Source organism: Lampris incognitus, chromosome 4 (genome assembly GCF_029633865.1).
Source record: "Lampris incognitus isolate fLamInc1 chromosome 4, fLamInc1.hap2, whole genome shotgun sequence".
Lineage (NCBI taxonomy): Eukaryota > Metazoa > Chordata > Actinopteri > Lampriformes > Lampridae > Lampris > Lampris incognitus.
The window spans coordinates 23,741,562-23,760,341 of record NC_079214.1 but is presented as its reverse complement, the minus strand read 5'-3'; the positions used below and the strand labels follow the sequence as shown (position 1 = coordinate 23,760,341).

Genomic DNA, 18,780 nt, shown 5'->3' with positions numbered 1-18,780 from the left:
GTCTTCTCCTTTATCACTATAACTGCTGTCCTAAACTGATATCTATAAAATCGATTTAATTATGTTTTGTTGAACACATGTCAGCATCTGTTTGTCTGTCTATGTCTTATGAGATACACATTGTCATTTCTCTTGTGATTGGCCCCCTCTTGGAGAAGCGATGCTGATTGGTTTTTTAGCTTATCAAACATGCGGAAGAGGGTGACCTGTAGAGGTATAAATATATAGCAAAAACCCTGTGGTCTTGTCATCACACAGATCATCCAAAAGACGGATTTATTGTGAGCGATTCTTGATAATGAATAAAGATTGCCTTTGCAGATGGAGAACCTGAACATCACTTGCAGATTAACTCTGTCTAGGATGCATTGGCATGCACATTTTCTGTGTTGTATGCCAAATCTGCTGACGGCACAGGTTAAAAAAAAAAAAGAAAAAAAAAGTAAAGAGTTTGCTGTATAAAAAGCTCTGTATTGTCTGGAGAGATTTGATAACAACATAAACAGATGAAAACATAAAAATTAGGGACCCCCAATGTAAGACGTGCAAGGCTAGACAAAGATTTTCCAGTCTTACTGACCTATTTCATTAACTTCCTCTTTGCCACTATATGTGAGTATTTATAAATAAAAGTTTGGCTAATGATAAGCCAGACTTTTAAATAAAACACAGCTTATATGTGCAATGTTTGTTTAGCATAAAATTATTTATTCACAGCTTTAGCTGTAAACCTTAAGATTGTCATTTTTGTTTAACTTACAGATTCCTGTGTTGATAGTAGTTATTGCATTGGTGTTTGAATAATTCAAATCCCAGTGATTAATTTGAAATTAAATAGTCACAAGTGTGTTGTATCACCACCTCTCCCATCACAGCACAGTAAAAAACATGGTTGGACCTGAGTTTCAGCAGTTGATGTTGCAGCTAATAGTCTTTTACAAGCTATGTTCGGCTATATTTGCTCATTATCCACAACAACTACCTGACTCCCGTCATATCCTGCTACATTTGGCTGCTCTATTGAAGATGTGAATGGTGGAATCCTGAATGACAGCAACCATGAAAATGGACAATTTCAAAAGTTTTCATGATTTGGATGCTTGTTGAAAATGTCTTCAATATGCCAGCAAAAGGATCAAAATGGACATTTGTTTGCATGTACATTTTCAGGATTGTAACTTTAAATGGTAATCAGTTTGTAACAGTTTAGCTGGATCAGAAAAAATGCATGCAGCTGTCTCTAATTCCCAGTACACAGTTCTCTGTGATTGGATGAATCATGCAATGTACAAAACATTGTAGCTATCGAGTTATCACTAAGAGTTTATTTTTGGCACTAATATTATCCTGTGTTTCACTTGTGCTCAGTTTTGTTGCCTCCTATTCAGACTCTGAAATAATGTGAGTTATATTCACCTTACATGTCCTATAAATTATAATTATTATCAAATGTTAACCTCAAAGGTGGATGTGCAGGGCGTACAGTATGCAGGAAACTTCACACCGTGAGCAAAGTAGATTGAAACAGCTCTAGGATTTGGTTGATAAATGGTCAGTACCTTGATAAATGATTCTTCGTAGATGTCTGTCAGTCAGTCAGGTTTGCAGCACTGGAGCTGACTCATCCTATACAATACCAGCACTTACCGGTTTTTCCTCTTTTGATTTTGAGACACTGGCACCTATTATACCTACTGTACTTGCCAGCCTGGGTCGAATATTGTGTCTAATATGCATGACCAATTATCAAATGCATTCAATAAATGCATTTGAATGCATGAATGTAATGCAACATCTGGGGAAATTGGAATCTGCCTTTACATTCTAATTAGATCGGAGATGTGTATATATTCTCAGAACTCTGTTAGTGAGTCTGAGAGATGAGCTCACTCAATAAATAACCTAAGACACCAATTAAAATCCATCCCTGTAGCTTTACACACTATCTGGTTTCAAGCCCCCTGATGAAGTGGCTTTGACCAAAACACTTTTTTACTAGCCCTAGGCCCTGTTCTGCAGTTGATACTGCATTCCTGTGGTGTATTTCAAGTTAAGGTGATTTTTTCTCCCATTGGGATCAATAGCTAATAACTAACACACAAAGCAAAAGAAGATGTTAATTGCACTCTTTCTCTCTAGACAGGAATGTTTAAACTATCTGATGAAGATTTCTTTATCCGGCCTTTGGAGCTGTCCAGTGATGAGTCCACAGAACCACAGCCCCACGTCATCTACAAGCGCCATGCCTCCTCTTCCTGGAGTCAGGTAGCACAGCCCATCTCAGGGAAACAGGCTCTCAATGGTACCTGTGGGGTCAAAGGTAACCCATTCTCACACACACAAGCACCTTACAAAAAAAGACACTAGTCTGTGTGACTTTCCTTTCTATTTTTCATTTTCACAATCTCAACAAAATAACGTCAGGTTAATGAAACAGAAGAGTTTAACCAGCCTATTTCACTGAAAACACTCAGCATTAGATATTTAATAACTGACTTTCATGGAAAGACTTTTCACTGTCGAAGACAAGCACACTTGTTCTGACTGCAGTCACAGAGATGCATAAACTTTTCAATTAACTCAGACTTGTCCAAATTCCAGTTGTAAAAATCAAATGTGTTTTATTATTACCATGATGGCTATGACTGGTCAAAGGCTTGCTCAGGAGGCAAGCGATTTTAATCTCCAACTTTTCTGGGGATGATAAAGAGAAACCGGCTAAGTACATTCAAGGCCTTGATTCATCCCATACATAGAAAGGCATATACAAAGTGGTAGATACCAGGTCAGAACTAGCATACTGTAAGCTTTCAATTTCATTGTCATTTGCAGATCCTCATGGAGTTTTTGAAGATATTGAGAGGCAACGGGAGCGTTGGGAGCGCCGCCACCAGCGAAAGAGGAGTATCCGGCAACGATCTGTCAGCAAAGAGAAGTGGGTAGAAGTACTGGTGGTGGCTGACCCTAAAATGGTGGAGTACCATGGAAGCAAGGGAGTGGAGAGCTATGTACTAGCTGTCATGAACATCGTAAGTATCTGAAAAGAATGCAGTACATCATAAATCACATCTGTTTGTCACTATAGTCAAATGACTCAGACAAAGGACAGATCATGTCAAAGGGAGGGCTATGTCAGTTGTTGTTTCAGTATTTCTCATGACAGGACCCACCATGAGTGGTGAAGTATTTTGGAATTTTTTAAAACATGTTCGAGTGGTCAATGAATGCAATTATCTTGCTAATGTAATTATTGAAAATGCATTCCATTCAGGGGAGGTAAAGACAACGACCTCAAATTGTCATGGCCAAATATTCCTCCCACTTTTGCTTCACTGTAGCTGTATTGTGGCACCGATATTATAACACCAAGAAAATAAGCAACTGCATGTTGTGCAAAGTTTGACAATGGGTGAAAAATAGCAACACACTAGAATAATCTAGTCCACCTGCTGTGTTTTCATGCTAAATGTTAACAAGGAGCTGATTTCTGGGGGGGGGGGTGTATCATGGGGCAGGAAGTGGTCTAATGTTTAAATACATGGATTTAATGGGTGTATGTGAAAGAGGACTTTACAGGAAAAAACTTGTAATTGAGTTGGCGTTTTATCATTATCCCAAGATTTCAGATCTCGGAAGATTTTAGTGTTATGGTCCCAAAAGATGTTTAAGATTGCAATGTTATGTCTTGCGGTGGTGTTTATGATGCAAAACATGCTGGAATGTATCAAAACCAACTTTTATGAGGTATCTGTAACATCCAAAAAATCTTATTTTAAAGACCAAATTCTGTTGAAATTTTGTCAACATATGTTTGGTAGCACAGTGACACTATCTTTCAGTTTCTTCTAAACCACCCCATAACATTTCCTCCATAACTTTCTTGATTAAATCTCCCAATTTCCTCATGTTATCATTACCTCCTTGTTGGTGCCAATTTAGCTGACCCTTTGTCTGTTATTTGTTAGCACATTAGTAGGATTTCCCAAAATACAGTATGGCTGGCCTGGCCATTGCTCCTGAAATGGCTCTCAAAGGACAGACTCTCCGGAAAAAAAACTCAGTGACATAGTAGCCCACATTTTAACTGACTTAGTAGAAAATAGTACATGAAGGAAGCATCCATTATCCCCCACTTCCTCTCATAATTGTTTTTTCAGACCTCAACACTGTCTTTGATCTTTAAAGCCCCAAACTATTTTTGTGCTAACAATATCTTACAGCACATAGGGGAAACAACCTCTTGACCACATCCAAACAATGGCAACCACCCACTCTATTGTCTATGCAATGATCTTATCTGAACGTTGTCAAACTCACAAGACATTCATGGTTTTATTTTAAGATATGGCCATATGCAACTAGTGTAATATTTTTTTTTTTTACATTGAGTGATGAGGATGGTTTTACATATCGGAAACTATCCGCCATCTACTCAAACAAAAAGTAACATCCACAGTTAAGATGACATGAGTATGTATTCTGAGATATTTGTTATGATATGACTAAGGAGGAAGTCACATTGATGACAGTATGACCATGAAATAGCATGAAATGAGAATATACTCAGTCCTCATTCTGCACTCAGATCTACAGCAACATGTTGGGTAAATGTGACAGCTCATTGAAAAAATGTAGCACTTCGATGTATACATTGATACTTCGTTCACAAAAATGTTTAAATTTTCTCACCCCACCCAAGATGAGTTTTCATCATTTGAGTTTTGGAACCTCCTTATTAGATACTGTTGTTGTTTACAGTTTACAGACCCTTCCTCCCCCACCACGTGTAACAGAAATTCTATTTTGTCAGTTTTCGAAGGTCCTGTCATTATCATGCATGAGTATGAAGGAATTATAATATTTGGAGACCTTGATTCACATGTTCTGTCCACCTCATTCACATACAGTACACTCAATCCTAATCTTAATTCAGGTTTATCCAGTCTGCTAATTTAGGTTTATCCATGCAAAATAGAGCCAGTCAGACATAAAATAGCATGTCCACAGCATTTTGTGATTCCATTGCACCAATGAAAATAATGATTAAATATTCTTACAATAATTAATCAATAAGTCAATCATGACTACTTCCTTGGTTTAAAGAGTGCGCTTTGTCCTCAAAACTAGACTGCTGAAAACCTTGCGGGAGCTCCTTTGCTCAGGAAAGCTTCATGTTCCCTACTCCTTGGAGTATATGGACTACCTGCCCCTCCTGGATCTCAGGTACTCCCCTTATGAGCTCTGCTTGTCTACTGTCCTGCTCCATGTCCGGCAGTTACTCTGTGATCCCAGCTGCTCCACTGGCTGCCGTTGGAAGGATGGGTCTCTTGTTGGGAGGTTGTACGCCCATGCTGGGAGATACTGGCATCACTGAAAGCCAAGCTGCCTCTTCCTTCAACCACCAGTTCATCTATTGCTCCAAAAACCTCTGCCACGCCTACTCCATCATCTGATCCTCCTATGTCAGGGGTCGGGAACCTTTTTGACTGGGAGAGCCATAAAAGCCAAATATTTCTAAATATATTTCATTGAGAGCCATATAGTATTTTTAACGTATAATAAATTAAATATGTCTTACTTTTAATGCGACTTCTGGTGCTGCATGGTTTTGCTGATGGCCTTGTAGTCTGGTTCATACGTGGTGAGGTTGAGCTTCATGCAGGCGTTGAGGCTTCCATCAGTTAAACGTGAGCGTAGGTTGGTCTTAATGTTCCTCATATGCGAGAAAGACTGTTCACATGCATATGTAGAGCCAAACATGGTCAATACGGCAATACTCACATGCTGCATTGTGTGGTATGTCACAGGAAGCTCGTTCCAAGTTTTAAGAATCAGCTGGTCTTCAGGTTGAAGATTTTTAATTTCTGTCCACTTGTGTTCCCTCGCCAGCTCTGCTCGCTGTCGCGCAAGACTTTCCAACTCTCCATTAAGTGACTTGAACTTACTCATCCACATGTCTGATGCCTTCAGGTCAGCAACTTCCAGCTCAAAGTCTCCGATAGAGACCCCGGGGATGCATGTCAGGTCGATTTTGTCCACTGCACACTCATGTGGATGAGTGATGAACTTGAAAAGACCAGTGCGCGCACGAAATTCTCCAAAACGTGCTTTGAATGACTGCAGGAGATTGAACGTAAAGCCAGCTAGCTGCTGGAGATCCAGATGTTGAGTGGAGTCACTTGCTAAGCATGCATCTCTAAATTGTTGCAGTCTTTCAAAGTGCAGAAGACGACCTGTTTCAATGTCCCTGAGAAAGACTTCCAGCTTGCTTTCAAATGCAAACACTGCTTGTTGAAGGGATGAGATTGTATTTCCAATACTTTGCATTTTCACATTGAGCTGGTTCAGATGGCCAGTTATGTCCACGAGATAGTGAAACTGCAGGAGCCAGTCAGTGTTGTCTAGCTCAGGATGCTTGACGCCTTTCATTTCAAGAAAAGTCCGGATTTCACTCAGGCAAGCTGCAAAACGGCTGAGCACCTTCCCCCTTGACAACCAACGCACGTTGCTGTGTAAAAGCAGACCGGGATAATGATTCCCAACTTCTTCTAACAGAGCTTTAAACTGGCGATCATTTAAAGCTCGGGCAACAATAAAGTTGACCACTCGAATGACCAGAGACATCACCTCGCCAAGCTCCTGGCCACACGTCTGAGCGCAAAGCGCCTCCTGGTGCAGGATGCAATGAAAACTTAGGATGGCTCTCTTTTCATGTTCACGGAGAAGCGCTACAAATCCTTTGTTCTTCCCCAACATACAGGGTGCACCATCAGTACAGACAGAAATAAGTTTATCCATCGGTAGTTTTTTTTCTTTAGCAAACTCCATGAAAGACATGAATAAATCCTCTCCTCTTGTTGTCCCTTTCATTGGCAAAACAGCCAAGCTTTCCTCACGCAGTGTGTCACCTGCAGCATACCTGGCAATGATACTGCACTGAGATAGATGGCTAACGTCTGTTGACTCATCTAACGCGAGAGAAAAGTATGTCCCGGCGTTTATGTCCTTAATTTGTGTTTCCTCGACTTGATTTGCCATCATGATGCTACGATCGTGCACAGTTCTTGCTGACAGGGGCATGTCTTTTATTCGTTTGATTATCTTGTCTTTATTTGGGAAGTCATCAAACAGTTCATTGGCCACATCAAGCATGAATGTTTTGGCATACTCGCCATCTGTGAATGACTTTCCATTCCTTACTATTGCCAAAGCCCCCGCAAAGCTAGCGGAATTCCCGTCACCTTGCTTGGTCCACACACGTAGTTGCTGCTGACTCGTCTGCACTCTCCGCTGTAGCTCCTCGCATGCCCTTTTCCTGCTGTCCCCCGCTGGATATTTCGATGCAAATGAAGCATGGTGCGTATCGAAGTGCCGCTTTATATTTGACCGTTTCATCGATGCAATTTTATCATTGCATATTAGACATACCGCAGATCCTGCTCTCTCCACAAATGCAAATTCCTCTGTCCACGCAGCCTGGAATGCACGGTAATCATCGTCTTTTTTTCTTTTCGCCATCTTTTCCGTTACAAGGGTTGAAGCGGATAAACTAGTTGGCTATCTGATAAAATTGATTTCTTCACCTTTACAATGACCCGGACATGCTCGCGAGCCATTGGTTCCCGACCCGACCCACGGGTGACCCGTGACCCGTGAAATTTATCTTCAAAACTAATTTCTGTTTACTTTAAAATGACACAGTATTATTAAGAAATATCACAAGTATTTTAAAATCAGTTCCAAACTGATTTTTTTGAAAAAAAAAAAAATTTTTCAACTCAAAATTGTCTGGGAGCCATATGCCGTCACCGGAAGAGCCATATATGGCTCGCGAGCCATAGGTTCCCGACCGCTGTCCTATGTCATCAAAGCTAGGAGACTGCAGCCCAGCCTCCCTTCTCCCAAACATAATGTCATGCGGCAGGGTGTAATGGACACCTGCTTAACACACTGTGGCAGTGGAGGTGGGGCTTGTAAGTGCCAGCAGGGAGGAGGACACACCTGAGGTGAGTTGGCATGATTGCAGAGCCTTTATCCTCCCCGCGGAACCACCAGGGCAATCTCTTAGGCCTGTATGGCAGCCGGAGCCTCACTACCACCGCTACACTGAGTGGAGGTGAGTACACATGACAAACGAGATGGATGACAGGGGCAGAAGGACCAAGCTCTTGCGGACAGAGAGAGAGGAGGGAGAGCCGGAATGGACCGATGCCACAGGGGAGTGCTGGGTCATGGGCACAGACAGGGAGATTCCACATGTGCCACGGACAGCGCGACATGTCTGGTGGGACCACTGCCGGCTGGCCAACACCATGAAAAATTGGGGCCGAGGATGGGAAGAAGTGTTGCGAGGTGTACAAAGGAAGGCAGAGGAAATGTCTCCGGGTTGGCCAGACCTGTGGGGGACTCTGGGCACTCTTGTCTGTATGTCTGTGGGGAAATAAAGGCAACTTGTATTGCTGATATTTGCCTCTGTCCAAACCTTCTCATGGAAACAGACTTGCCACATAAAAGTCAAACTGTTCAGTAAATATCACATACACCTTCTTGATTGCGCTGCCCATTCAGTTCCTCATAGAGCCATTGGTATAGCATCTAATATCAACTGCTTATTGGTCACTTGATATCAGCCACTTCCTATCTATTCAACAAACTGTTGAAAAAAATCCCAGCCTCAACTCTCTAGCCCTTTTTAACTACAGGGTTTTTTCAACACTGCCTTTTCTATCCAAGTTCTTAGAATATCAAGTAAACTTTATTGTCATATGTATTTAGAATACAGTTAAATCTTGTGCTCTGCTCTCTCTGCTTCAACACAAGGGACACAAGGACAAACAACACAAGGAAAGACAACTCCCCCAAAAAACAAAACAAAAACAAAAAACAGACTATGTACACAATGAATTCATATATTGTGCATATAATATGCACATTATAGAAAAGTGCATGATAGCAACAACAATGTAAGGTGCATATGGGTGCGTCAGCTGTTCAGTAACCTGACTGCCGTTGGAAAGAAACTATTACTGGGACAGGTGTTGTGTGATTTGGTGCTCTGGTAATGTTTTTTAGATGGAAGGAGTGAGAACAGAACATGAGCTGGTGTCTTTAATGATGTTTTGGGCTTTCCTTTTTTAGCGAGTGGTGTAAATATTATGAAGTTGTGGTAGTTCCATGCCAATGATTTTTGCTGCCGTCTTTATGGTCCTTGGCAGCAGTCTGCAGCCCTGAGCAGTCAGGTTGCCAAACTACACTGTGATACAGCCTGTGAAGACACTTTCGATGGTACTGCAATAAAAGTTCTCTAAGAGTTTTGGTACTCATACTTTAAACTCTTCAGATGCCTCAGAAACAACAGTCTGCTGTGCCTTCTTGATGATACAATTGGTGTGGAGAGACCATGTAAGGGTGTCTGCAATGTGTAAACCGAGAAATCTAAAACTATCCACAATTTCAACAGATGATCCTTTGATCAAAATAGGGACATGATTTTTTCTCTGATCTTTCTAAAGTCAACAATGATTTCTTTTGTCTTAATGACATTTAGAAAGAGGTTGCTATCACGGCACCATATGATTAAATCTTCCACTTCGCTCCTATCAGCCCTCTCCTCACTCTCGCTTATTAGTCCAATCACTGTGGTGTCATCCGTGAATTTAATGATGCTGTTATTGTCATATTTGGCAATACAGTCGTGTCAGGTTTGAAAAAAAATCCATCTGCCAATTTTTCCATAAACCTGCTATCAAAGATATTGCCTGTTGTTGGTTCTGATCTTATCTCTCTAGAGCTGAGAAGATTTTCAACTTCCAGGAATTTCATGGCATTTTGAGGGATCCAGGGTTCAATCTGAGCCCACATCCACTTCTCTCTGTCTGCCTCTCTTGGGTCACATACAATGTTGTGTAAATAAAACAGCTTGTTTTTCTGTTGTGTGAAAGGTACACATCTATATGTAAATATTAGACCTAATCGTCTTTACAGCTCAGTTTTGTAAGTGACTGCTGTAAAGATATTAAATGTTGGATGTAACACTAACTACCTTCACCTGAATAATAACAAATCTAAAATGGTGCTAGTCCATTAGTGTGGAGACTAGATGCTACATCAAAGAAAAATAAATGGCATTTGACCATTGCATATCTATGTTAAATAACTCAGATCCTTACCATTTTCTTTTAATGAATGAATAGAATAAAGGATGAGGCTTCATGAATAGACATCAAATGACTGTAGGATGGGAAATATGATAAAAGCGTCTGAGATGATCAAAACAGTTGCTCCAATGTCACAGTGTTTCAGATGATCAAGTGTTGGCAGCTGAACTGTTCACATGAAAGTTAAAGACGATTCTTCATTGAATCACAAAGAAGTGAACGTTATTTGACACCATAGGATAAGACTGCTAAGAAAGAATACACAAAAGTAAAGATGGCAAAGCATTATATTTGGTTGCATGTTCAGTGGGGTACAGTGATAGTGATTTTATTATGTATGAACACCTGCAAAGTAGTTGTAAGATAGTTGGCTATCTATGGGGAAAACAATCATGTAAGCATGTATGACTCAAAACCTACTCCTGACCCTGTGAACTATATAAATGCATTGGCCCATGTTTCAAAGTGTATGTTTAGAAAGGTTTTGGATATTCACTTTGTTGTTTCCAGTCTCAAAATAATATCTCAAATTAAAACCCGTTTATCACGCTGAACAAGAAGGCTGAATGATACGTTCCTCATAATAAAAAAGCTGAAACTTAATTGGAAATATGACCTCAGATAATCGACACCCAAACATGCAGCTTTAAAATTGGTGATTAAATTAATTTTAGAATGCAAATACGGGCATAGATCGTTTTTGGCGTGACATGTCTCGATGTAATGGTGAGGCTTATTTCTCATTTTTTGCACACAACATTCAAAATTAGCTGTCCTTGTATAGTCCTTTTGAGGCGTTAAAGATGCTAATTGAGGGCATCAAGGTGGCGTGGCAGTCTATTCCGTTGCCTGCCAACATGAGGATCGCTGGATCGAATCCCCGTGTTACTTCTGGCTTGGTCAGGCGTCCCTACAGACACATTGGCCGTGTCTGCGGGTGGGAAGCCGGATGTGGGTATGTGTCCTGGTCGCTGCACTAGCGCCTCCTCTGGTCGGTCGGTGCGCCTGTTCGGGGGAGAAAGGGGACTGGAGGGAATAACGTGATACTCCCACACGCTACGTCCCTGTGGTGAAACCCCTCACTGTCAGGTGAAAAGCTAATGACTCCACGTGTATCGGAGGAGGCATGTGGTAGTCTGCAGCCTCCCCTGATCAGCAGAGGGGGGGGGAGCAGCGACCTGGATGGCTCGGAAGAGTGTGTAATTGGCCAGATACAATTGGGGAGAAAAGGGGGGGGGTCCACAAAAACAAACAATGCTAATTGAGGGTCCACTGGAACATGTACTCAGTTTATGAACAAGTGGTATTCGGTTAACTCAGTGCTCATGCATAAAATCAAAATTGATTGATTAAGAAGGTTTGGGGAATTTCACATCGATATCTCTTGCACAATGTTTGGAAAAAAAATAGCTTAAGAGAAATTTAAGAGAATTTATAAGACCCATTGGCTGCTTTGTATTTTGTAGAAGTCTGTAGCCTCGTTACACCATGGTCATACGAAAAGCAACATGGTGTCCAAATAATGGCATTACTACTCTGTGTCCAAGTTTTTAACTTGATGCAAAGCCACTCTCCACGTCACATGAGCCATCGTGCGTCCCATCTTCCAATTTTAACCACAAGTGATAACACTCGTGACGAGGCCAGACAAACAAAAACCCTATAATGACCTTTGAGAAAATAATGGTGATTTTATTTTGGAGAATTTTGAATCTTGGGCATATAGGCAGGATGTTGTCTTTTGCCTTGTCAGAGGGGATTCCTTGCTGCTTTGCCATTTATTAAAAATTGCCTGTAGAACACTATGCTTTACTTTTGTCTGCAGCTTTAAAGGATTATTAATGTATTTGGAAAATTGAAGAAAGTGTTGACCTAATTAAAAGGTAATTTAGACACTTCTCTGCTAATCAATTTTCGTTTCTTACCAGGGACATCCAATCTTTGAAAAGAAGAGTTGCATTAAATGAAATGCATGCACCATTTTAGCTGGAATTACACCCTACCAACCTCTCTCATAACACTGAAGTGATTTCCAAATATTGCAGAATGGAAGGCTTGATGCTGACAATCTTAAGGAGTCTTTGAAAAGTTTTGAAAATCAGGGAGTCAGGATGATGTGAAAAGTTAAATGTTGATGCACTGAGTTTCTGATCTCTGAGGGGTTACTTTGTGTAGTTGCTGTTTACATTCATTCACCAATCAGGGAATCCTTTGATTTACTCTTTTTGTGAATATTGTTCACCATATTAAAAGAAATGAATGAGAGGAACAGCAATACCAAAAAGGAACACAAGGTGTTTGTTAACGTGGGTCCGCGGTGGTGTAGCGGCTAGATCGGCTTTGTGTTGCCCACTGGGGATCGGGGTTCGCACCTCGGCTTGTCAGATCCGGCTAAGGCCGGATTCGATGAAGCGGCAGTAATTGGCAACGCTGTCTTCGGGAGGGGGGCGGAGTCGGCTTGTGTTCGTCACATGAATGCATCTCTGTGTGTGTGGGGAAAAGCAGTGGTTCGGTGTGGATTCGCCTTGTCACGGAAGTGGCAAGGCATCTCCTTCAAGACTGCCGGCCAGAGAGATGCAGTGGTGAACGCATGCAGTATGAGGGTGGGTGTTTAAACTAGAATAGGGAGCGATTGGGCACTAAATTGGGAGGAAAAGGGGGAAAAAAAGCTTTTTAACGCAACCTTTATTTATTTATTTATTTATTTTGGGTCACTTGCTGACATCATTTTATGTGTCTCTATATTTGAATGGGAAACCTACACTGAGACCCTGTGATGGCCTTGCGGCCTGTCCAAGGTGTCTCTCCACCTGCTGCCCAATGACTGCTGGGATAGGCTCCAGCAGCCCCCGCGACCCTAACAGCAGGACAAGCAGTTGGATAATGGATGGAACCTACCCTGAAATAACTTAAATGTAATGGTAACAATAATTTTTGAACTTGTTGAAATCCAATTAGTTTTCTTTAATTGCAGCTGAACTCGAAAATACAGGTGAAAATAGCTAGATAATCTAAAATAGCCTTTATCTCAATATAAACATTCTTCTAATTTCACTGTTGGTTAAAACCAAGTTACAGCCAAAATAAGTTTTTTTTTTATTTATTTTTTTAGATATTCCAAGATTGGTATTGTTTGTGTTACCATCTGATAAATCTATGCAGACATTGGCTGATCATGTAAAGTGAATATACATTTTATTACGATACCATAATTCATCTGTGTGAGATAGGTTATGTATGTATTGATCATGTTCCATCCATCCATCCATCCATTATCCAAGCCGCTTATCCCAATTGGGGTCGCAGGATGCTGGAACCTATACCAGCAGTCATTGGGTGGCAGGCAGGGAGACACCCTGTGCAGGCCACCAGTCCATCACAGGGCATGATCACGTTTTATTAAATTTTTGACTACCTTACATATATTTTTTTTTTAAGTATCTAATGTTTATTCTTGAAATACAAGGTTACATTGTGATTACAGCCTTTGAACATGCAGTACTAACAAGAACAAACTGTGTTTCAGGTATCCGGCGTGTACCGTGATGCCAACATTGGAAATGCTATAAACATCGTTGTTGTCCGTCTCATAATATTGGAAGAGGATGAGGTAAATACATGCTTAATATCTTGCTTATATAATTTCATGAAAATCAATAGATAGTATAAGGTGAATTATACTGGTCTCATTGAACTTAATGGTCACAAGAAATTATGTGTCAGAACCATTTTCTTCTTCTTTCGGCTGCTCCCATGTGGAGTTACCACAACGGATCACCTGTTTCCATTTCTTCCTGTCCTCTACATCTTCCTCTGTCACACCAGTCACCTGCATGTCCTCCTTCACCACATCCATAAACCTCTTCTTTGGCCTTCCTCTTTTCCTCTTCCCTGGCAGCTCCGTCTTCAGCATCTTTCTCCCAATATACCTAGCATTTCTCCTCCGCACATGTCCAAACCATCTCAATATCACCTCTCTTGCTTTGTCTCCAAACCGTCCAACCTGAGCCGTCCCTCTAATATACTTGTTCCTAATCCTGTCCGTCTTCGTCACTCCCAATGAAAATCTTATCATCTTCAACTCTGCTACCTCCAGCTCCACCTCCTGTCTTTTTGTCGGTGTCACCGTCTCCAAACCAAACACCATAGCTGGTCTTACTACAATCTTGTAAACCTTCCCTTTCACTCTTGCTGGTACCCTTCTGTTGCAAATCACTCCTGGTACTCTTCTCCACCCACTCCACCCTGCCTGCCCTCTCTTCTTCAACTTTCTTCTGCACTCCCCGGTACTTTGAACAGTTGACCCCAAGTATTTAAACTCATCCACCTTCGCCACCTCTACTTGTTGCATCCTCACCATTCCACTGTCCTCCCTCTCGTTCATACATAACTATGACTATAATTGCTATAACTACAATTAACTACTATAATTAACAAAAACTGTATGGGTACTGTGGATTTTCTGAGTCATATCCCAAACAGTGAATATCAGGTAAAGAAGATGAAATATGTGGTACATGGACACTCTTGGGGGAATTTGAAAGATAAATTATGCTTCTTTTTTTTTTCATCATTTGAAGTGAAACATTGCTACATGTAATTTAGACAGCAGGCCCTATACTTTAAAGTTTTTTTTTAACCAGAAGAAAAACAAACCATAAGAAAAAAACCTATCTGATTTTGCCCACTTGTCATCTAAAGTGTAGGCTTTTGAAAGTGTGTGTGTTTGGGATGGCGTGGGGGTCATATCCTACAACTGCCTTTTCACTTTTTCTTATTTATTCAACCTTTCACTTTCCAGCTTTCAAACTGTGCCTGTTCTACTGTCAGTGAGGTCTTTCAGCTAAAACTTGTTGTGGTATATGCAAATATACTGTGAGATATTTTAATGTGTATGCGTTTTTGGACAGTTACATGCTCTGGGATGTTTTGGGTCCATGTTTTTACTCTGGATATGAAAAAGGAAAATTAAATCAAGGCGAAATATCAGCCAGTCAACAAAGTGAAAAAAAAATTCAGCTAGCTTGAGGTTCTTGCCAAAGATAGACCCTGATGGAAAGTGTCCGAGATACTGATCAAATGCAACTTGAGTATCAATGGATGTTTTTATGATGGATGTAAAAATTAGTCTTTGGAAGAAAATTTCCTGCAGCAAAAAATAAATTCTCTCCGGTTTTGTGGCTCTCTCAGTGTACTTAACATAGAATAACAACACTACAACACAGCAATCTTCAGGTATATACAAAAGGATTGATTATATACAGGTGAAATAAGAGGCGATAAAGTACAATGGTGCAGAGACTATATCAGAGATGGTGAAATAAATGTTAGCAGGTTACTTACATACATGTTTGAGGTAGATGGACATGACAGAGCATACCAGTATATGTACAATGTACAGTGCAGTATATACAAAATGGTTGGATTTATTTGACAATGTTAAGTGTTCATTTGAGTGACAGCCCACAGAAAGAAACTTTTTAAATCTGGTTCTTTTGGTGCACAGTGCTCTGTAGTGCCTACCAAAGGGGAGGAGTTGGAATAGGCTGTGACCAGGGTGTGATGGGTCTGCAGTGATGTTGCCTGCCCGTTTCCAGACTCTGGAGGTGTATAAGTCCTGAATGAAGGACAGGTTGGCACCAATGATTTTCTCTGCAGACTTAAATTCCCATTGTAGTCTATCCCTGTCCTGTATGGTGGTCGATCCAAACCAGACAGGGATGGATGTGCAGAGGACAGACTGGATTATTGCAGTATAGAACTGAATCTGCAGTTCCTGAGACAGGTTGAACTTCCTAAGCTGACAGAGGAAGTACATCCTCTGATGTGCCTTTTTGATGATTGTTTCTATGTTGATTGCCCACCTTAGGTCCTGGGAGATGGTGGAACCCAGAAATCTTTAGATTTTCACTGCAGACACTGTGCTGTTGGGTATGGTGAGGGGGGGCAGTGTTGGGTGGCTCCTCCTGAAGTCCACTGTTTTTGTTTTTTTGGATATACTCTATTGATCCCCGTAGGGAAATTATGCTCTGCATTTAACCCATCCTAGCTGTGTAGCTAGGAGCAGTGGGCAGCTGCCATGTAGCACCCAGGGACCAACTCCAGTTCATCTTGCCATACCTCGGTCAAGGGCACAGACAGGAGTACTAACCCTAACATGCATGTCTTTTTTGATGGTGGGGGAAACCGGAGCACCCGGAGAAAACCCACCGCAGACACGAGGAGAACATGCAAACTCCACACAGAGGACGACCTGGGATGACCCCCAAGGTTGGACAACCCTGGGGTTCAAACCCAGGACCTTCTTGCTGTGAGGAGACTGCACTAACCACTGGGCCTCCGTGCCACTCAGAGCCAGCTGTTCAACCTCCCATCTATATGCAGACTCGTCACTGTCCATGATAAGACCAATGATAGTTGTGTCATCTGCAAACTTCAGCAGGAGTTTAACAGATGGGTCACCTGAGGTGCAATCATTTGTGTAGAGAGGGAGAAGAGTAGAGGGGAGAGCACACATCCCTGGGAGGGTGCCAGTGTTGATTGTCCGGGTCTCACCAGCTACCTCCTGTCTGTCAGGAAGTTTTTAATCCACTGGCAGATGTGGGCTGGTACAGTGAGATGATTGAGTTTGGAGTAGAGGATATCTGGGATGATGGTGTTGAATGCTGAGCTGAAGTCCACAAACAGGACTCTTGCATATGTCCCTGGAGAGTCGAGGTATTGGAAGATGTAGTGCAATCCCGTTTTGACTGCATCCTCCACTGACCTGTTTACTCGGTAGGCAAACTGCAGGGGGTCGAGCAGGGGGCCTGTGATTTCCTTCAGGTGGGTCAACACCAGTCTCTTGAAGGATTTTATGACCACAGACGTTAGGGCAGTGGGCCTGTAGTCATTTAATCCTGTGATACGGGGTTTCTTGGGGACCGGGATGATAGTGGAGCTCTTGAAGCAGGAGGGGACTTCACACAGTTTCAGTGATCTGTTGAAGATCAGTGTGAAAATAGAGGCCAACTGGTTAGCACAGACTTTCAGACAGGAGGGTGACATGTCATCTGGGCCCAGTGCCTTCCTGGTCTTCTGTGTCTGGAAGAGCTTGCACTCATCCTCAACAGAGATCCTGAGTTCGGTGGGGAGGGGAGAGTGGCTGGCAGGGAGTGCAGTTGGTTGTGTGCTGTGGCCGGAAAGGGTGAGGGGTGTGACAGTTTGATTTTTAAACCTGTAGTAAAACCCATTTAGATAATCAGCCAGTTGATGGTTCCCTGCAGTGTGGGGGGATGGTCTCCAGTAGTTGGTAATGTTTTTCAAATCTTTCCAGACTAATGCTGGGCCATTGGCAGAAAACCTGTTTTTCAACTCTTCAGAGTAGGACATTTTTGCCACTCTGATCTCCTTTGTGAGTGTATTCCTGGCTTTGTTGTACCAGATCCTATCTCCACTCCTGTAGGCTTCCTCTTTGGCCTGACGAAGCTGCCTGAGTTTTGCTGTGAACCAGGGCTTATTGTTGTTGAAGGTACAGAAAGTTTTAGTGGACACACACATGTCCTCATAAAAGCTGATGTAAGATATGACAGTGTCAGTAAGTTCATCCAGGTTTGTAGATGCAGCTTCAAAAACACTCCAGTCAGTGCAGTCGAGGCAGGCCTGGAGCTCCAGTTTTGACTCATTGGTCCATTGCCTCATAGTTTTAACCACAGGCTTTACAGAGTTTAGTTTCTGCCTGTAGGTTGGCATAAGATGAATCAGACAGTGATCAGAGAGTCCCAGGGCTGCATGGGGGACAGAGTGATAGGCGTCCTTTAATATTTTGTAGCAATGATCCAGTGTTTTTGTCCATGGTGTGACCTTTAACATGCTGTCTGTATTTAAGCAGTTCGAGGCTGAGGTTTGCTCTGTTAAAATCTCCAAGGATAATGAGTATGGAGTCTGAATATTTGCACTCCATGTTTGTAATATGATTTGCTAGGTGTTTTAACGCCTCTTTAACACAGGCCTGGGGTGGGATATAGACACCAACCAGAATAAATGATGAAATTTCCCGTGGTGAATTGAATGGTTTACAGTCAATGAAAAAGGTCTCTAAGTGAGGGCTGCATGATTTCTTCAACACTATGACATCTGTACACTAAACCTTCATTTATGTAGAAGCATATGCCACCACCCCGTATATTTCCCGATACCTCCGTTTCTCGGTCCGCCCATAGGAGTTGGAACTGCGGCAGATGAAGTGTACTCTTCAATATATGCCCACTAAGCCAGGTTTCAGTGAGACACAGGGCAGCAGATCTAGAAAAGTCGGAAGTTTTTTCCATTTATGAGTAGGAGTTCATCCATCTTGTTTTGACAGCTAACAATTAGGAGTTCTGAAGAGAGAAGATTCTCTCATAACCACATGAGATGATACCTTTTGATGTAGGGGGGGTGATAAAAAAGCATCAATGGAGGGTCTTATGGGCTGAGAGGGAAATTGGGAACTTGGGACACACACAAATATAGGAGCCTTTGGTGAAAAGGTTTGCAAATTAAAATGGCTTATAAATTGATTCCAAGTTTTTAGAGGCAACTTGAATGAAGTGTTCTTGCAGTATTCTGAGCAGACTGAGACACTAGGGGTGTAAACCAAAGC

General features: G+C 41.8%; 1 protein-coding gene across 1 annotated transcript in view; it reads left to right on the top strand.

Annotated features, from left to right (window-relative positions):
• The window catches only part of LOC130111994 (A disintegrin and metalloproteinase with thrombospondin motifs 7), a 212,530-nt gene that overhangs the window by 53,090 nt on the left and 140,660 nt on the right, over positions 1-18,780 (top strand). Inside the window, exons 3-5 of the mRNA XM_056279305.1 lie at positions 2,140-2,320; positions 2,833-3,029; positions 13,684-13,767. Coding sequence (XP_056135280.1) covers positions 2,140-2,320; positions 2,833-3,029; positions 13,684-13,767 — 462 coding nt within the window. The remainder of the gene's footprint in view (positions 1-2,139; positions 2,321-2,832; positions 3,030-13,683; positions 13,768-18,780) is intronic.